Source organism: Neophocaena asiaeorientalis, unplaced genomic scaffold (genome assembly GCF_003031525.2).
Source record: "Neophocaena asiaeorientalis asiaeorientalis breed wild unplaced genomic scaffold, Neophocaena_asiaeorientalis_V1.1 scaffold327, whole genome shotgun sequence".
Classification (NCBI taxonomy): Eukaryota; Metazoa; Chordata; class Mammalia; order Artiodactyla; family Phocoenidae; genus Neophocaena; species Neophocaena asiaeorientalis.
Window position 1 is genome coordinate 1,660,333 of NW_020174560.1, and position 20,122 is coordinate 1,680,454.

At 40.6% G+C, this 20,122-nt stretch overlaps 1 protein-coding gene, 1 non-coding gene and 1 pseudogene across 3 annotated transcripts; all 3 read right to left on the minus strand.

Moving 5' to 3' along the window:
* Positions 1 to 275: 275 nt before the first annotated feature.
* Positions 276 to 5,794, minus strand: TMEM100 (transmembrane protein 100). 2 transcript variants are annotated; one of them, XM_024757644.1, is made up of 3 exons: positions 5,759 to 5,794; positions 2,920 to 3,062; positions 276 to 1,425 (listed from the first exon to the last, which is right to left on the minus strand). In XM_024757644.1, exon 3 carries the CDS (start codon positions 1,359 to 1,361, stop codon positions 957 to 959), a length of 405 nt encoding a protein of 134 aa, XP_024613412.1. In that variant the 5' UTR covers positions 1,362 to 1,425; positions 2,920 to 3,062; positions 5,759 to 5,794; the 3' UTR covers positions 276 to 956. The 2 variants fall into 2 exon arrangements, with proteins under 2 accessions (XP_024613412.1, XP_024613411.1); XM_024757643.1 differs by lacking the exon at positions 5,759 to 5,794 and adding an exon at positions 5,385 to 5,465.
* A 9,475-nt stretch (positions 5,795 to 15,269) lies between these two features.
* LOC112408125 (60S ribosomal protein L13a pseudogene) lies at positions 15,270 to 15,622 on the minus strand (annotated as a pseudogene).
* A 77-nt stretch (positions 15,623 to 15,699) lies between these two features.
* LOC112408165 (small nucleolar RNA Z195/SNORD33/SNORD32 family) lies at positions 15,700 to 15,784 on the minus strand. Its single transcript, XR_003004898.1, has one exon. It is a non-coding gene; the product is annotated as a small nucleolar RNA Z195/SNORD33/SNORD32 family (small nucleolar RNA).
* Between the last annotated feature and the right edge of the window lie 4,338 nt (positions 15,785 to 20,122).

The following is a 20,122-nucleotide window of genomic DNA, read 5'->3' on the forward strand; positions in this document are numbered from 1 at the left end:
TAAACATAATTCATATTACTCTTCAGAAGTCGTGAAAAAAAATGATGTGATAAAAAATAAAAATCTTTTAGTTAAGTTAGGAAGAAGCAACATGCCCATTTGAGAGAAATACAATTGAGATGTTGTCGCTAATAAGGCAAGGAAAGATGGGCAATCTGGAACTGCAGTAACAGTAACTACAATGGAAATAACCATTTAAGAAGTTTCAGCAGCAATGAGTATTTATTATTTTGAATAAAATGTACATTAAACTTTAATATAAAAATCATCAAAAGTGCTATATTGGATTATTTTAATATTAATTTATCCCCACATGTCATCGAGTAGCTACACATTTTACCTTTTTTTTTTAAACTTCTGACACAGCATTACGATCATCTAAAAACTGTCCAATGTTAAAACATTAAAAAAAATTAGTTTATTCTTCAATAAAATTACCACCAGTGATGAGTTACTGAAAGTGAAAAATAAAACAGATGCTAGAGAATCAACTTTTTGGAAAAAAAAATGATCACAGAATTTCACAGGAGTATGCAAAGTTCAAGGCAGTTTAGACTCTCAGCAGAACATTTTTATAACATCCTAATAGCGTGGGTTATCTCTTTTGGAGGCAGGTTGCTGGTGTGCCAGAACTCATCTTCTCTTGCCTACTTTCCAAGGTGAACCAAATGTTGTCTAATGCCGCACACCTCCCATGACCCCTAAAATGTTTAATGTAGAGGAAACACTGATTTTTCAGTCTTAGAAACAGCCCTTAGAATTAAGTTTGTCATCGAAGACACAAGTCATTGCTCACAGAGGAGAACCCCATCCATCCTCCACCCTCAGGCCACCCCCATGCCTCTGGTCTGCGTCAATGCCAAGTCCATCCTCTCCCACACCAGTCCCGGGTGCACTGGCAGACGAAGTGAGAGCAGGTCCTTCAGACCACACATCCCGTTTGGTCTCATTCAGTCCTAAGCAAACAAGCTTCTCTGATTTGCCACGAGAGCCGTCTGACTCTCCCGCCTCTTGGCTTTCTTGCTCCTCTGTCTCACCTTCCAGCACAGGGCGCTGGAGGCTAACAAAAAAAGTCCCAATGACAGAAGGACTAGACCTAAGATGGAGATGATGGAGCCATGGGAATTGAAGCTGTAAGCCACGGCAGTGACCGCTATCCCGGCGATGAGGACCACCACGGCGAAGGGGATGATGCAGCGGTAACAGGAGAGCTCAGCGCCCCCCGTGGCGGCTGTCAGCTGAATCTCATTGACCAGGGGGACCATGGTGACCATGACTTCACCATTGGAGCTCTTCTCCATTGTCACTGGCTTGGGAGACTTCGGGGCTCCCAGGATCTCCTTTATGGGCTCTTCGGTCATTTTTACAGTATGTCTCCTAGCTGAGTTCACAGACTAGACCCGGGCGGTCTCACCAGGGTGGAAGCTGTGGAGGAGAAGACAGGAGATGCCAGTTAAATGCATCAGAGTAAGCCTCACAAGTAGGAGTAAAGAGCTGGGGGAAAGACCACTGTGTTCTTTTCTAGGAGGCATGGATGCATGTGAAAATCAACTTTAATATATTTTTTTCCTAATTGTTTGCATTCTCTTTGCATTGAGAAGAAAGCAAGATAAAGCAGAGAACCACAAAGAAAGGGAAGATATAAAAAGCAGGAAGCACTTTACAGTGCTTAATACACCCTGGCAGTCTGCAAATGTTTTACAAGCTTTTCTGCTTTGTCTATTGCTTTTCTTTCCTCTAAACACACAGAGAAGCCTCAATCTTAATCCCAAAACAGCCTCATTCAAGAGGAGAACACGTTATAAACAACACTTCACACAGTCCCTTCCATGCTCACAGCAACCTAGACTCTGCCGGCGTTTCCGGGCATAACATGCACTCTTTCCAAACTACTGCCCATTAGCTGTGCACCAAAGCAACGTCAAGACCAGCAATCAGCGTACAAATGATGTTCTTCTACATCAACTGACAGTTAACAAGTCTTTATTGTTGTAACTATTAAATACAGCGAAACATGCATCCTGGGTCCATGATAGGGGTGCAGCTGGGCAAAAATTCAGGGACAATAAGGCTAGGATTTGTGAGCTAAAATGCGGCAAGATCCTCTGATCCATTTGAAAAGGGAAAAATAAGAAAAATAATTCAACGATTTTTGGACAAAATTTTGTGTTTTTTTTATGTTAAAGAGAAGATCAATTATTACGATAATTAGCTATCAATTCACAAATTTTCCATTAAACTCAACAAGGAATTTTGATATTATATGTACCACATGTTTTAAAAAAATAAGCATACTAGATAAGCATAAAGATTTACAAGTTCATTTTTACCCCACGCTGCTGTGTACAAAAACTTGCTGCGCTGCGCTGTATCTTTCTAAATATTTTGAATCTGAACATTTCAGGGTGAAATCTGAGACTCTCGATCAAAAGCCTCTGGTTGAAACGCCATCTATGAGAAATCAGTGAACACTCTTCTCTTGCTCAGACATGGTAAGTCATTCTCCTTTACCATCGAGAAGTGATCCAGCAGCTAAAGGGTTGAGCAGTTATAGTTACTGAAAGCATTTAAAGGAAGATACTGGAGATGATTTCAGTGAGATGAATACTTTGACCATATTAAGCACCCACTGAAAACTAATTCAACACCAAATCAAACCTCACAGTTTCTTCCTTGCTCTGGGAGGTCAAAAATATCACTCCTTGTGCAATGAACTAAAAGTTAGAGCTGTCTATTTGCATAGGATTTTTAATCACCAAATTAATCACTGCAGTTCAATGATACCTTGAATACTGGCTAGGCCAGTAAAAGGATATTTGAGATTCTGTCTGAAAGAAAAAAAATCTTCACCCCAAAGCTGAGACTTCAGCTAACCTGAAAATGAAGCTCCATCCCCCAAAGACTTACACTGACCCGTACCTCAGAGAGAAGCAATCCATTACCAGGGAGACCACTGGACTTGGGAGGGAAGGAACAGCAGCGTCTGAGCTTCTTCTGCGACCTCTGGGAAGACAGCCTGTAACAGCACGTCTGTCAATAAAGTGACAGGACAGGGATCTCCTCTGGGGAAAAGAAAAGATACAAAATACTATATGGTAGGTTTTAAATCCTGGAGCTCTTTCTTTTACTCTACCTCTTCCTAAATGACGCTTGTCTTTCCCTCTCTCTCTTTTTATTTCCTCCCCCGCCGGATTGCCCCTCCCTACCATTTTTTTTTTCTTCGTTCTTTTCCTTGCCAGCAGATTCCGAGTTTTGGTTTCCCCCAGCTCTGCTCAGTGACATGATAAGTCAGAATCATTCTAGAGTCCCTAGAGACAGGAGGCAGCTTTTACTTTTATTTCTCTTGCAGCATTTACTGAGCGCACTGCTTTGCATTACTCATTTTTTCCCCAGCCAACCTCCAGATCTTCCTCCCGCCCAGCAGGCATTTTCACAAGAAAATCCCAGAGTCAGCGTTGCAGACCCAGCTGAGGGGACACAGCCGAAGGGATAGACACTTTTAGGGCGGGAGGAACAGCTGTGAAGTCATCGAGCAGCTGAATCCAACCTCTAAGCCAGCAAAAATCTATGTTCCCAGGTTTCCCGAGTATTCTTTCTTCATATATGTGTGCTGGCCATCTGAAGCTTAACCCCCCCGCCTCTTATTTGATATTAATTCATTTAGGAACAAGGGTGGGAGATACAAATGTTTGTGACTAAGGGGGGAAAACAGTCATTTTGATTTAAACATGATTACTACTTGTGCTAGGAAGTGAGTAACTTCGGTAATGCTGAAATCATCATTACCATCACTGTCATTATAGAGCACCTGCAAGGTGCATGCATTAACATGACTTCTCACTAGTTTACAAATGAGCTTATAGATAGTTTATAAATGAGGCTCAGAGAGGTTAAGTAATCTGACAAAGTTCACACAGAGAGAAACCCTTGGTTTGAACTCTAGGCTTTAAGGAGCACACAAATTACGTAAGGAGCTTGCTAAATGTAGATTGATTTAATAGGTCTGTAGCAAGCTCCTGGCTGGTGTCAATCTGCAGATCCTTGACCCACTTAAAGGAGCAAGGTATTTTAAATATTCAAACATATATGGCTTGACATGTCACGCTCTCAAACAATAAAGGTCTATTTCCCACCCCCTGTCTGCAAATGGACTTAGAGCCCTAGACTTTCTTGCAGATAAGTTATTTAAAATTGTAAAGCCCCAGATTGTCTTCTGGAGGGAAAAATGAGATAATACTGGGTGACTATTATAAGATTATCCTGATACTTCTGTAGCTAAAAGTTATCCGTCATCTATTTTTAATCCATACAAGTTTGAATATCTTTTTAATTGATGCAACTAATACTACAAATACAAATTAAATCTTGAAAGAGATTTGTTTTCCTTCTTTCTCTCGAGTTGTTAGATTTCTCTAACTTCCGGTGGAGGGCATGGATGTTCTCAGGCATCTCGTCTCTGTTCTACGATAGCCCACTCTTTCCATCCTTGTCTAGAAATCATACCTTGGTGATTTTGTCATAAAGGGAGAGGGACCAGAATGGAAATCAGAGAAAGGGCTTCTTCATTAAAAAGAAATAAAGTTGAAAAGTTCCTGAGGCGTGGCTGAGTCGGGGGAGCCCAGCCTGCTGAGGCTGATGAGTACCTGGAGGGCCTCGGCCAGGACTATCTTCAGACTTTAAAAATGTGGGATGTAAAGGGACACATTCATCCTCCAGGAGGAGTGCTGTCACTTGGTGTTTGAGAAGGGGTACTTAGAACTACGGCATTTCAGCACTTGCCAGCAATGCCCTGGGAGGACAGGGATATTGGGAGCCACGGGCCACATAATTGGAGGTTCTTGAGAAGCTCCTTATGAGAGCAGCAGTCTTCCCACTGTGAACTGTGGCCTTCGGGGGCAATTCCTCTTTACTTTCTAGCAGGGCTGTTTTCTCCCCAACATAATCCAATAACCCCACTGAAGCTTTGAATATCATCACCCTTTCCTGTTGACCATGTTCCCCCATTGTCAAAGTCAAAGGTACATCATTTGAACTCCTTCCAGAGAGAAGCCAGAGGCACCTTTTTTTGACGGTGACTTCTTGGCTGAACTTACACTGAGGGACAGTGAATGCATCTGTGTGCTGGGAGCAGGGTTGGTCTGTCATTATTGCTCCTAATACCCAAGCTTTCCTCAGCCTTTTCAGGCTTCAGATGTTACATTCACCCTAATTCTTCTTCAGAGTATGTACATCTGCTCAGATACACAGATGCACATCTTCAGATTGCTAGTAGACAGCTTATGGTTTGTACGGATAAATACAGAGAAGTAGAAAGCTTTGGGATAAAGCAGAAATATCTAAAGAATAGATACCCAAGAACACCTGCAGTTTTAAATGATTCTTACCTCTTCAAATTAAAATTCAAAGAATTCTTAGTGATCAATGCCTGATGTCTTTGAATGATTTTTCCTCCCTCCTCTCTGCACCTATAAGATATTAAACATTCCTGAGAGTGCCTTAAGAGACACCTGCCCGTAAATGCAAAATCTCATTCACAAAGCAACCAGCCTTCTTTCTGCAAGACTTCTTTCAGAAGGGAGAGGAAATCTTTCTGGTTCTTTTTAAACAGAAGGCTCCAGGAGATTCCTTTAAGCTTGGAGAACTTTTCAGAAAGCTTCTAATTAATGAATTAAATCTACATCCTCCTACCCCACCCCACCCCTCCAAAGACATTCCACATTTCTTTCCCAGTTTCAAAAATCAAGGCAAAGATCCTTACCTTTCCCAGCCAGAATTGGACTGACACAGCTGCCAGCTCCCAGCCAGGCCAACAGCTAGCCAGAGACGGTGATGCAAATCACTACGCTAGGGACTGTAAACAAAGTACTCACCAAAGCTTAAACACAATTAAGGGATCAGAGAAAAATTGATGAGAGGAAATTCCTTAAGTGCTGTTGTATTTTCTTCCATATTTCCCTCTATGAAAATGGAATCCATGTACTTTTTTTTTAAAGGGACCCAAATTTGGAAAGAGTGTCTTCCTTTGTTTTTCTTTCTTTGTATCCTCATTCGGGCTTCCATTTTCAAGGTTTTCCCTATCCAAACCCCCATTCTGATACTATCTCTCTCTAATACTGTGAACCTGCAGAAAATAATTTGCAATCCTTGTTCTATACTTCTCGGAGGGTGTAGGGTTGGGAGAGTATGTGCAGTGGGGAGTGAAAAGGCAAATTAATTTTTTCACCATAACAAGCAAGTAATAGAGGAGTAAAGGAAGAAGAGATCCATTGAGGACGAAATGGCATTTGGTTCCTTGTGTGGACCCTCTCCCTAAAGCCAGAGGAGAGGTGTTATCAGTGCTGTTCATCAGAGGGGTGCAAGGCACCATGGAAATGGTGGTACACAGGAAAATCACAGCTCTGAGCAACTGAGCTAAACTTCCACCAAAGGCATCATAAAAAGCAGAATTAGGAACACTTGCTGTTCTGGAGAAAATCCCCCCAAATTAAAAAAAATCTCATTTTACTTAGAAACAAGACAGAAACAAAGTTATTTAGGGAAGGGAGATATAGAAGTGGAGGACAAGGAAAATCGTGAGTACCATGACCAAGAGGAGATTTTGCCTGTGTCCCTTCAGTAGAAGCCAAAAGGGTTCAGTTTGTCAATTAGAAAGGGTACTATTTTGTTTTTGCCATGGGTCGATGCTGTTGAAGACCTGGCAATCTCTCCTTTGGGAACACACAAACTTTTCATTTGGTGAAGAGCACCCCCATGTGCATTCAGTTACTCTCCCATATTTACTTTCAGTTTGCTTTGGCTTGGTGTGGTTCATGTGGCTAATTTTCAGCAGGCCTGAAGATGCCAGTTCCTCCCAGTTCTCTGTCCAGTCGCCACATGCCTTTGATCTCCGTCATCACCCAGTCCAGTTGGATTCAGTGAGATTTGGGAAGCTGGCCAATTTTTCTTCTTTCCAATGCTTCTTTTAAGGGTGTGTCTGCATTTAAGCTCTGAAATCATGGACATTTTGGAAAGTGATCTGTGCTTGTGTTTTCATTTTGGATAACAGGTCATATTATTTCTACTCCTACCCCTGCCCCAAAGCACTTCTCTTTGAGGTCTAGGACATCAAATAGGGAGATCTGATAGTAACAAGTGGAATAATGGGTATGCCTCAGATATAACTATATATTTTACTATTTGCTGGTCAATTTTAAGGTACCCCATACTCATAAAATCCACACAGATATAGAAAGAAAAACACATCTTTTAGATGTACACTCTGGTCACCATTCTCTTACCCATTTTGTTCTGAGTCACTATGAAGGATTGCATAAACATAAAAAAAACAGAATTGCTGAAATCAAATAACATGGTGGGACCTTAGGGAAGGATGAATAAACTATCTTTCACTTCATCAAGAACTAATTGTCATTCTGGCCTCAGATGAGAAGAGCTGATTTTGTTGTTTCAAAATCTGAGTATATACTAAAACAGCTATGATAACATCCCCATGTATCTGGCACAATCCTTTATATTTGTGTACATTATATTTTTGGAAGACTAAGATGAGGAAGCTCAGAGGTAAAGAGTTATAGCAAATTGGACTGACACTTTCCCAAGACAAGTGCACAGCACTTGGGTCAGCTTCCCCTACTGGACTATGGATCATGTATTCAGGGCCTTGTAAGGCTCACCATTTTTGCCTTTTCCAGAGAAGGAAAGGGAGGGACAACAGTACCCTCCCCGCTTTGCCCCTCCTCTAGATCCCTGATAATATGGGGCCCTTCTATGCCTTTTTACAGAAGCAATCTCCCCCTAGCCTCTGGTGACAAATGTCACTCGTCCATAAAATGATGTGCACGAACATCGTGTGACCCCAATCCACACCAAATCAGCACAACATTTCTAGGTTTCAACATCAGTCTGGTCCTGGGGATTTGAAACCATCCTGTAACAAGTAAAATTTTCTAAAAGTTAATAATCTACAATGTTCCGTAAGGGTCAGTTAGCTTCTCTTGTTCCATATTCATAGAGCAGAACATACCTTCTGACCCGATTCACCATATCCCAGTTGTGTAGCTCTGGTCTTGAAATGACTGGCATGGGATGGGCTCACCAGTCTGGCCCTCCTCCACATAATGAAATATTCAGTTGAAACCATAGATTTTAAGCTCTGTGCTTAAGTAAGAGGAATGTTGAGTTTATTTTCACAAGTAGATTCTGTTATCTCCATGTTTTAGAGAAAGAAATGGGGGTGTAGAGGGTGCCACTATCCCCAGGTCTAACTCCAGGTTGCTTCATTCTGAGTCGACCTACATGATACATCCAGTTTGAAGAGGAGAGAGCACAATAAGGCTTATCAATCATCTAATATGCACCACCGATATACAGTCCCTGTCTCAGGTCTTTGTATTTTTATTTTACTAGTGAGGAAACTAAAACTCAGCAGCGTTAAGTCTTTAACTTGCCTGGGATGCACTGATACTTACTACATACCTTTTGGGTGCCAAGAACTTGTTGAATGTTCTAGTTGAGCATATAGAAACCAGTAAGTAAAGCATGATTTCTGCTCTCAGGGAGCTTACAGTCTAGGACAGGAAAGCCACAGGTAATCTTTCTGCTAGAGGGAATACCAAACTGCTATGGGAGACCCCTGGAAGATGAAACCAGTCTGGTCCAGGTGGGAGGGAAAGCTTCATGGTAGATTGGTACTTGACAGTGTAGGTAGGGAAGGAGAGAAGGTGATTCTAGTTGGAAGGAAGAGCCTATATATAAATGTAGCTCAGAAAAGTACAAATCTGCAGAGAGCTTTGAGTAGCCTGTGTGGCTGAATTTCAGAGAGCATGGGGCAGACAGGGAGCAGTCCAAATAAGACTGGAAATGGTTGCTGGTGAGATCATTGCCTCAGGGTTGAGTTTGGACTTTATATTGAGAGCAATGTGGGTTTTGAACAGGATGGCATGGTCGGCTCTGTGCTTTGTCAGTAGTAGCCTGGAATTAAAGTGCTGGGATGCACAGGGCCGGTGGTGGGGGGCTGGGGTTGGGGAGTCAAAATGGGGAAGCCAGAAAGTATGCAAATTAGAAAACCTTTGTGACTGTCCACATGAGAGTGTTGGGGGCCTGATAATGGAAAATGCATACAGGTGGGGAGTCATTACAATGGGTAGAATCGGTAAAAGTTGGCAATGGATTTCACAGGGTAAAATTACCAAGGGAGAGGGGTTTGTAAGGTTTTTAAGCCTAAGTAATTAATAGCTTGGTGATACTGTCAGCAGAAATAGAGGGCAGGGTGCGGAGGGTATACACTTAGTTTGGTTAGCATAGCTATCCATTTCTCCAACAGAGAGGCAAATGCTACAGAAAGTGGCATTACTGCCTGACTACTAATTTGTGAAGCATTGTCTTAGTTGCCAAATAATGCTGTCATAGTCTCACAGATGAATTTCCCACTAAAATTTATAATTCACTTCATTTCATGCAAACACACAAAATGGCAGGTACATATGCAGTATACATACATGATTTGAGATTGCTAACTTTCTGCCTGGAACAAGAAATAAATATTTTAAGAATTCAGACTTGAGACTTTAAATGTACTGACTATATGCAAATAATATATTGATTCAATTTTAAAGGTTAACTTTAAACTCCTCAAAAACAAGAACATAAGTATGTAGTTCTTTTTGTACAGTGTCTAGCATGAAAAAAGCACCTCAAAGATGTTTTCTGGGAATGAAAATGTTTTCTTCTCCCATTGATCACTACTCCAAGGGTTCATATAGAGAGTTCCAATCACTTCACATTTGGAGAAACAGCCTTTGTCTGTTATTAAAATTAAGAGCTAATTTTATGTTGCTCCATGAGTTAAAGCTTTAAAAAAAATGGCAGTCTCAGTCCACTATGGATTTCTTTAGAAATGTCCTGTTTTGGGCCTCATGCATTGTAAGCAAGCCTTCACATTAGGGTTTACCAAGATCATGTTGACTGGAAAATCTCCCATAAGTTCCTGAAGGATAGTATTAGTAATTATATGCATAAGGAAAGTTTTTGCCAAATAAATGAACAAGTAAAAGGATGACTCTACATTGAAGTCAGATATAAACTTGAAAGCTCAGATCATTTTTCAAATGGATTATTTCAAAGTGTCCAGCTATTTAGTGTTAATTACATTAGTTATTCAGTTATAATTGAATTACTCAATTATTATTTGCATTTTCCAGTATTCTTTGGATGGTGGGTACCCTGTAGACCCCAAAAGAGGCTGTACCTAATAATCAACAAATATTTATTGAACATTTAGTTTGTGTTATAAACTTTTTATAGATTTATTATTTCATTTAATACTCATAAATAATCCAAGAGGTAGCTGCCAGACAGTCCCATTATATAAATGAAGAGATTAGGGACTTGTTTGGGGAAGTCACCATTTAGAAGATGGTGAAGCCCACAACTAGAACCAAAGCTTGTTTGACTCCAAAGTTTATCCCTATGCATTATTGTTTCTGTGTTCAGATGATATGCATGTTTTCTGTTGCTCATGGGAGTTTACACTCACCCCAGAATAAACTTGGGTTTAGAAAAAATTGTTTTGCCAGAAAAAACATGCAATCACCTTCCCACAGGACCCCTGTAGTGACCCATTGATGAGAACAGGATCAGCTCAAGAAACTGTTTGGAAATATTTTTATCCACTTAAAAAGTCTTTGGTGTTCACAACGTGGGTGGGTAGTGGGAAAGGGAACCATTTACCCAGCTGAACTGAGGTCAAACTAAAACTATTTATCTTATGAACTTATCTTATGGAACAATGCAGAGAACAGATCCCTTGCTTTCTTTCTTTAGATAAAAATTTTAAAGTCTTGCTTCACAAAGGAGATGGTACCTTGCTGTCTCCTTGTTTATTTAAGTAAACTATACAGGAAATGGGCATTATTGTCTTTGTAAAAGCACTTGTAAAACTTGATAAAACTAATGATCCCAAGACAGTGCACGGCCACAGAATGAGAACACGATGTTTCTTCCATCATGCACACTGAGGGCATCAAGTCCACTTTGAACTCCAACTGGCCACTGAGCCTGGTCAGTAAATCTGCCATCAATATCTTTGGATGACTTCCAATTTGAGGGGCTCGATGGTCTCAGGGGAACCTCTCTCCCCTGACTATTTCTATTTATCTTCTAAGTTAAACTTAGTTTGGAAAGGCTTCTTTACAGCTCTGATATGACTTGTTCTTTCTTTCTAGGGTTACAGGGTAAGGTTTTGGCTCACTTTCACAACAAAATTAACATTTCTGACTCTATACTCTTGTTGTGCAATGAAAACAGCCATAAATTGAAAGTGAGGAAACTTGGGTTTGAATCATTTTTTTCCCTTTTTGTTGACCTTAGGCAAGACACCCAACCTCTCAGGGTCCCATTTGTCAGATCTCAGGGTCCCCTCTGTAGGTTCTTTACTATTCTCTCCTTTTATTCTATTTAAAAAATCCTATTTGGGGTCCTATAATTTCCCATGTCATTATTAGAGAACGTAGATGAGACAACTTGGGAAAATAGCTAACACAACTACCCTAGCTACCAGGAAATCTCTTAAAAAAAATATTCCCTGGTGCAGCATCTGTCAGCAAAGCCATTGACCTCTTACTGTGGATATTCATCTATTTCCCTGAGAGGAGAGTTGCAGACATCTGGCTCAGAGACAGACCGCAGTGCAAAGGTTTCCTCCAGTTCAAATCAGAAATTCTAGGATTGCAGTGTTTACACACTAATTTCCACTCTTGCTGATCCAAAGCCAATGTCATAAGAAGTGTGAGGTGTCCAAGGAAATCAGTTAAGCCATAGATGGCAAGTTGAATTCGGAAGGCAAGCATCAGGGGCAGAACTCCCGCTGGTGGAGCCTTACTCTGCTGTGACTGACATGATGAGATATAAGTCTGAGACCTCAGCTCACATCTTAACGTGACAGGACACAGGAGCAGCCAGGTTTAGGGAAGACTGGTGGGAAAGCCCAAGGGTGGGTCTCTCTGGGAACAGGAAGCAGGTATTGCTGTACCAAGAAGGCTCTGGGACACAGAATTTTTCAAGTTGGAGAAGCAATTGAGCTTCCCAGGGGCTGCCAAGAGTATGTCACAAGGAGTGTGCACTTCCTTAGTGCTTCTTCTGTCTCAGGTCACAGAATCCAGAAGGGAGCAGCTGTGCTGCTTTATGACTTGCATTAACACAGATTCCTATATAAGCACCCAGTTCAGATCCTCACATTATGGATTAAAGCAGAGACAAGGATGAATCTATATATTCCTCTCTTTCTGAAATTCCTTTTTGTTTTCTTTGTGGTAGGAGTATAATTTTACCACCATCAAATATATTCTGTATACCAGTGAGGAGCTGGACTACCTGCATGAGAATTGCACAGAGTACTTACAAAAAAAAAAATATATACGTGTTTCAGGGTTCTACCTAGACCTACTGTATTATTGCACCAGGATGTTTGGTGTGTGTGTGTGTTGGTAGGTCAGGAACCTGCATTTTTTATTCACATCCCAAATGAAGTTTGAGATCCTCTGCTTGACACTAATATAGCAAACTATTGAGTATGTGCACTTAACCACGTGGTTCTCTGGTTAAAACCATCAATGGTCCCTTTTCATTGAAGGGTCAGCTTCAGCTTAGATCAAATTGCAAATACAACACACTATTTCATGTTCCTCTTGCCTGTTGGATCTTACCTATACTCAGGATGATGTCTACTCATTTTTCCTGATACCTCAAGCAGCACCTACTTCCCTGATACGTCCTCCTCTGTCATTGGACCTGGCAGACCTGACTTTACTTCCACTGTGTCCCTATATTGCTCTATGCTAGGGTATCTCGACCTAGGCACTTTTGACATTTGGGGCTGGATAATTCTTTGTGGTGGGTGGCTGTCCTCTTCATTGATGGATGTTAACATCATTCTTGGCTCTACCCACTAGATGCCAGTAACAACTCCTGAGCTGTGAGAACCAAAAATGTCTTCACGCACTGCCAAATGTCTCTTGGGGGGCAAAATTGTACCTGGTTGTGGACACTGCTCTACACTTACAAATACCATAGCCCTAGCCAAATAATGTGGAAAGTTTCTGCTTGCTAGTTTATCTCCTCTGAGATTCTGAGAGTTCAAGAGTAGGGGGTTTGCAAAATGTATCCTCGTGTCCCCTGTGCCAAGGCATAGCACCTGATGCACAGTAGGCATGCAATACACATTTCCTTAGCAAAACTTTATTGAGGTACTAGATGTCAGAAGACCTGGATTTTAGCTTATCTTGGTTGGCTCTACGTTTTAAAATGTGGTGACTCTGGACACATCCATTAGCATCTCTGTGCCTCAGTTTCCCTCATTGTAAACATCAGCATTATGCCTTTGGGTTGTATGTGGATGGAATGTGAGTGGGTCTAAGAAAGTGTAAAGTGCAGAAAGAAGCCTAGTCAAGGCAATGTGTTCTGAGGAAGACATGCTGCCGTCATGTTTTTATCCTCTGGGCACAAAGTCTGGGTAGCACTGAAAATTCAGGTCTGTGCAAACAATACAATGTTCTATAACAGTATCTAGAGGATTTCTTTAATGTGGAACACTATAAATACTAGAAACTTTGTTGAACTGATTGAACCTGTGATATGGAATGAGACTACCACAAAGACTAAGAATAATGCTGTACAACACACTATAGAAACCCTAAAGTTTCAACTCCCTGCCCCCAGATACACTTGTGTGGGTCTGATAAAGACCCAGCCAGGCCTAAGGTAGCCTTCTCTACTCTAGGTCTGTCTGATGCTCTGTGGCCTCCAGGAGCTGCCAAACCCATTCTTTGAGCCCTGTTCTGTTCTGTGTTGGGACTGTGGCTTCCTTGTTTCCTGACCTTTAACATCAGTGGCAGGAAATTAGCAGGTTTTGCACCTGCAACTGCACAGAACATGTGGCATTAATAAGGAGTCTCATCCACTCTTTGTAAAGATTTTTTTCCTCTAATACACCCTATGGAATGCCTCTCCAGTTATTTATTACCTTCAAAAACCTCTCTCTCTCATTCTGCTTACCTACTTTTATGACTTCCTTTTACACCCTGGGAATGCCATCACTCTTGCCTCCATGCTCTCCCAGCGCTGTGGTGGGCTAGTTTATAGATCTCCCTCCCTTCTTTTAGCAGAATGAATTAGTTTCCAGGTTGAGCTCAGCTGTGAAAAACCTCTGTCGCATGGAAATGTGGACTCTGATATGCATGCGTGAGCGTGCGTGTGTGTGTGTGTGTGTGTGTGTGTGTGTGTGTGTGTGTGTGTACCACCATCAACTCTCCTCCAGCTGCAACCGGCCAGGACTTTCCCACTAACCATTTCATGCCCCAAACATGTAGGCTGCAAAAGCACTCACAAATTGTAAAACTATACAAACAAGTCAAAAAGTCCTGAACACATATACTGCTAGGGCTGCAAGAGGGCTTGATAACCATTTAGTCTAGCTCTTCCATTTTAATTTGAGAACATTGAAGCCTGCACAGGTTAACTGACTCCCTCTTAGTATTTTCTTTGCAGTTTCTGACCATGTCAGAAAGCTACCATGAATCATTCCATTACTTTTAAATGCATCACAGCTAATCTTTATTTTCCAATTTTTTCTATACTTCATGATCATCTCTTTAAGCTTAAAATAATAATTTCCTTTCAACATAGGGCTTGGGGATATCTCATCTGAAAGAGGTGGTAGGTGTTTTTAAAATAGTGAGTTCTGTGTATTTTTACAATAACACATGGTTTAGAGCAATGAATAGGACCTTTTTTTCCTTACAAATTGACAATTATTCTGCTCCAAAATTTTTCTTACAATTTCTTTTTAAAACAGCTTAGGCAGATTTCTGAGATTTGTTTGTAAGAAGATGGCTCTGGAGGATATTTGTCTGCTCATTAGCCACTAAAATTTTTCTATTGTGAGAATTTTTAGAGAACTTATAGAATGGATGTACCTGTCTACTAGTTTATATGAAGAACTCATGGACAGCTTTTTTTTTTTTTTTTTTTTTTGCGGTATGCAGGCCTGCCACTGGTGTGGCCTCTCCCGTTGCGGAGCACAGGCTCCGGACGCGCAGGCCCAGCGGCCACGGCTCACAGGCCCAGCCGCTCCGCGGCACGTGGGATCCTCTCGGACCGGGGCACGAACCCGCGCCCCCTGCATCGGCAGGCGAACTCTCAACCACTGTGCCACCAGGGAAGCCCTGGACAGCTTTTTTTTTTTTTTAAAGAATAAACAGTCAATTTTATTGGGCTCAGACTAGGAATCCATGGGTCTTGAGGACCTCTGTGAATTTGTCAATTTTCTTCTCTCTGTTCTTTTTGCCCTGCTTCCAGAGCCTCATAATCTGCTTCTTCTTCCAGTAATAGATCTTGGCCTTCTCCTTCCTCTTCTCCTCCAGGGTGGCTGTTACTGCCTGGGACTTCCAGCCAACCTCATGAGCCAGGCATCCTATGTTAGCAAACTTTTTCATAGGCTTCAGATGCACAACCTTGAGGGCAGCAGGAACCTCCATCTGCTTTTTTTGTCATAGGGTGGCGTGATCCCATCAAACATCTTGAGGTGGTCCAGAGCAGCCTGGCCTCTCTTGGTCTTATGGGGCAGCATGCTTGTGGGCAGAGGACAGCAGCCCTGCTCAGTGGGGCACGCGAGGACCCTGCTGCCTGACCCAGGCAGGCAGAAAGGTGGCCTCAGATGGTAATGCGTGTGGAATCATCTCATGGTTGGGAAACTCGAACATGAGTGAGAAAAGTCCTCATCACCAACCTCATGGACAGCTTTATTGAAAAGTTTGGCAGCCTGAGGATCCAGGATTGTTCATTGCTGATCCAAAACTGTGTTTCCTTGGGGACTCAGATCAGTAAAAAAGTAAAATGAGGAGGGAGAGACTGATATAGGATTTCAAACTATTTTTGACCACCTGACTTGAAGAAAAAACTAAGAAGTAATAGTCCCTCCTTCCCTGCACACCATTCCCAACCCATTCTACCTAAAAATCCTTCGTATTGTGGGTTTTATTTTTCATTTTAATATTAATTGTAGTTTAAATTAGGTCTCTAAGAAAGAAGTTGGCCTTTCTCACTCTTTTCAGAGTGGTTTGTGAAATACTACATCAATGCATCTGAGAAAAACATAGGAAAACAGGATCTCTTGTAGTTTTGTTTTTGAATCAATACCCAAAATAATGACCAGAAGCAAAAATCCACTGGTGTGTCCACAAGCAGGTTGCTGGGCCAGTCAGCTTCATCCTTCCCGCTCTGAGCTGTTCTCCTGCAGGCTCCATGCCACTGCTGCGAGCCCCGAGAGCAGATAGAAAATGTAGGACAGAATGAGCAGACCTATGATGGCAAAGAACATCAGGATGAAAATATCCAGCATTGTGGACTCCTTGGCCAAAGAGGCCTCTGGATTCCAGACAGATGTGAGCTGTGAGCACGAAGTTTGCAGTCGGTGGAGAGAAATGACTCTTTCTTCCCCGTGCTGCTCAGCCCTCCTTTCCCCTCCCCATCCCAGGACTGCAACTACGGGTTGCTGCAGCTCCATCAGCAGCTTACTTCCCTCCTCCCTCACTTCCACAGCCAACCAATCACAAAGCCTGGAGGAGGTAACCAGGGAACTGCTTCATATAGACCAGGCAGAAGTGAAGAGGTTTAATTTCTCCCTAGGAACCCAGTCCCACCCCTTTGTATCTAAATGGAGTCTGCATGACCTGCACATAGGAGGAGACCTGATCTGTATCCAGATGCCCTAGGAATGAATCTTCTTGACTGCCTTTCTTCTCCCTTTTCCCACTCACACACACTGGGCAAATTATCTCAGAAAAATGACAGTTGGGAATTGGATGGGCTGACCACTGGCAAGTAGTAAAAGTCATGTCATGGAAGACATGGACAAAGGTCCCATGTGAGTCTCAGCTGGCATCTCTGTGGATGGAGCTAACACTGATGGGAATTCCTAAGCTGTGCCAGATTCTGCACACGTGGTGTAATTTTTTTAAAAGAACAATTCAAGTTATGTAAATTAAGCAAAAAAAACATCGAAACAGTTCACCTATTGCCCCCACCCCAACGATTAATCTGTTATCTGTATCTATGAGCTTGCTTTCTTTTGTGAAACAAATACTTTAAAGAAAAAAAAAAAAGCAGCGTACCATTATCCACAATCATGATTATTTCTTAAAAGAGAGAATACTTCAGAGCAAAACCAAAAACAGGATATAACCTCATGAAATTGCTTTTATTTTTCACATTTTTCAGTGCACATCTCCAAATTAGCATTTGGAAACCACCAAAGCTAGATTAATTAATCCAGGAGTCAGAGATGTGAGTTATAATGTCAAATCCTGTAAAAAAATAATGGAGGACCAAAATTCTTTGATTTGCATTGGTATTAACTATTGCTCATATCGTGTGGCTCTTTCATGGGGCCAAGGTGTTATGTCTGAAGATTTCTAGATTATTTGAGAGACAGCATATGGAAATCAGCATGCCCAGACACACAAGCCTTGCTGAGAGAATCTTTAACTTTGCCACACTCCATAAATTATTCAGCCTTCATCTTTAAAAGAAGGATCTGTTTTACAGGATGTTATATGAAATGAAATAGTAAATCCGAAAGCATTTAATAAACTATAAAGTGATCTGTAGCCATCAGATTTTGTCAGTATCTCTAAGCTTTATAGATGTTTTCTTTAATCAAAACCTCATCAAGGCTGTGTTAATCTGCCTGCAATGTCTGATGAAACATCAAAATATGTTCTACATAGGAGACCACGGTATATAATGTATATGTCAGTACCTGCCACGAAATAGGCACTCAATTATTTTCTATTCCCCTTACCCCCTGAAAGTACGTGCTTTGACTCTCTAGATAATGCCAAACATTTTGCTGTAAAAGCAATAGTCAAACTTCAGTTATGCTTCTATGATCTTTTTGAAATTTTCTTGGATAAATGAATGGAAAGGAAATCAGAATAATCTTTGTGTTATGAAAACCTTCATCCTGCTCATACATCAGCTTTTTCACTTCACTTCCTTCTCTCTCTCCTTGCGCCCTCTACTGACTACAAGTTTGTATTGATTTGGCAAACTTAACTGTTCTGAACAAAAAGATCACAATTTTCTCCAGCCTGTGACAGTGATTAATATGTGTGCTACTTTTCCCACAAATATAGCATCAAGCTGTATATCAGTTTTTGAAAATTCGCTTTTAGCCCTAGTTGTGTATGGCAAACATCTCTCCATGTCAATAAGTGGACCATCAAAATGGCTACATAGTGTGCCATTGCAAGGATGTCCCATCTTTATGGGAGCATATTTAGTCTGCCTCAGCTTTCCTCACTGCTGTATTTTAAAAAGTTTCCTTTTATGTCTCATATTCTCCATGAAGATATGTTAGAAACTAGAGCCAAAATTGATAACACTCCATAATTAACATTGGAATCTAAAAAAGATACACCAGTACTCAAATTTGCAACATACAGTACTGCCAGATATTTATCCTGCCACTTTCTTTTCCCTGCACTGCTTATCCTTTTCTACTAAACTGCACCAAAATATATTTATCATAATCAAAGAGCAAATATTTAAAAAGACTTAAAAGATACTTCATCTCCAAAATGAATGAGGGTTGATTGTCATGAATAAGGAAAAATCTGAGGTCTGGAAAAGCTAGGTGAAAATTAGAAATATATTTGCTATGTTCACCCCCCACCAATGAAGGAGTGAATGTCCTATATTACACTGAAAAAATCCAATTAATGAAGCTGAAGAAAAATTTGAGCATTCAAAATTCACAGGAAAATAATAAATAATTGAAAATAATGAAAGAAAAGATAAGACATAAGGAGTCCAAAACATGTAGTTACACAAGTAGGAATTCCAAAGCAGGAAATGAAACCAGGAGAACACAAGCAAAAATTAAATGACAGAAGAAGAAATTTTTAAGCTAAAGAAATATTTAAGTTTGAAGCTTTAAAATCTTCACTAAAAATAAATGAAACACATGCCTAGGTATATCCAGGCAAAATTCTTGAATATAAAAGATAAATCAAGCTTTCTACATGAATTGTGCCTTTTAAAACAGAAAAAAATCATGTATTCTAGAGAAGAACGCAAATCAAGCTATTCTCCCTAAAGCTAAATTTCAATCCTCAATGTTTACAGAACTTTAAGGATGGGTCAAAATTAAGAATTCAAGAACAGTAGAGACTTAGCTTAAAAGAACTAACAGTGAACAATAAAAGCATGGTTTTGAAGCAATTTGCAAACATAAAAATATAATTCTTTAAAGACAGTATGGATGTTGTAAACCATAACAGTAATAACCTAGGTTTTCATTCCAAAATAATATAAGCAAACCCAAAAAATAGCAAAGGTTAGTGAAAGGTAGTATAAAATCACTATTTTTTTTCTTTTTTTGGATGAGATTAATATATTTTTATTGAAGTATAGTTGATGTACAATATTATATAAGTTACAGGTATACACCAGAGTGATTCATAATTTTTAAAGGTTATACTCCATTTATTGTTATTATAAAATATTGGCTTTATTCCCCATGTGGTACAATATATCCTTGAAGCTTATTTTATATTTAATAGCTTGTAAATTTTTTTCCGACATCTTTATTGGAGTATAATTTCTCTACAATGGTGTGTTAGCTTCTGCTGTAAAACAAAGTGGATCAGCCATACATATACACATATCTATATAAACTCCCTCTTGCGTCTCCCTCCCACCCTCCCTATCCCACCCCTCTAGGTGGTCACAAAGCACTGAGCTGATAATATGGCTGAGTAATATTCCACTATATATATGTGTCACATCTTCTTTATCCATTCATCTGTCAATGGACACTTAGGTTGCTTCCACCTCCTGGCTATTGTATATAGAGCTGCAATGAGCATTGTGGTACATGACTCTTTTTTTTCTTTTCATTTATTTTACTTTATTTTTTAAACATCTTTATTGGGGTATAATTGCTTTACAATGGTGTGTTAGTTTCTGCTGTATAACAAAGTGAATCAGCTATACATATACATATATCTCCATATCTCCTCCATCTTGCGTCTCCCTCCCACCCTCCCTATCCCACCCTTCTAGTTGG

What these genes read in the sequence shown, in the direction of transcription:
- TMEM100 (XM_024757644.1), bottom strand. Translation starts at nt 1,361, where the DNA reads ATGACCGAAGAGCCCATAAAGGAGATCCTGGGAGCCCCGAAGTCTCCC.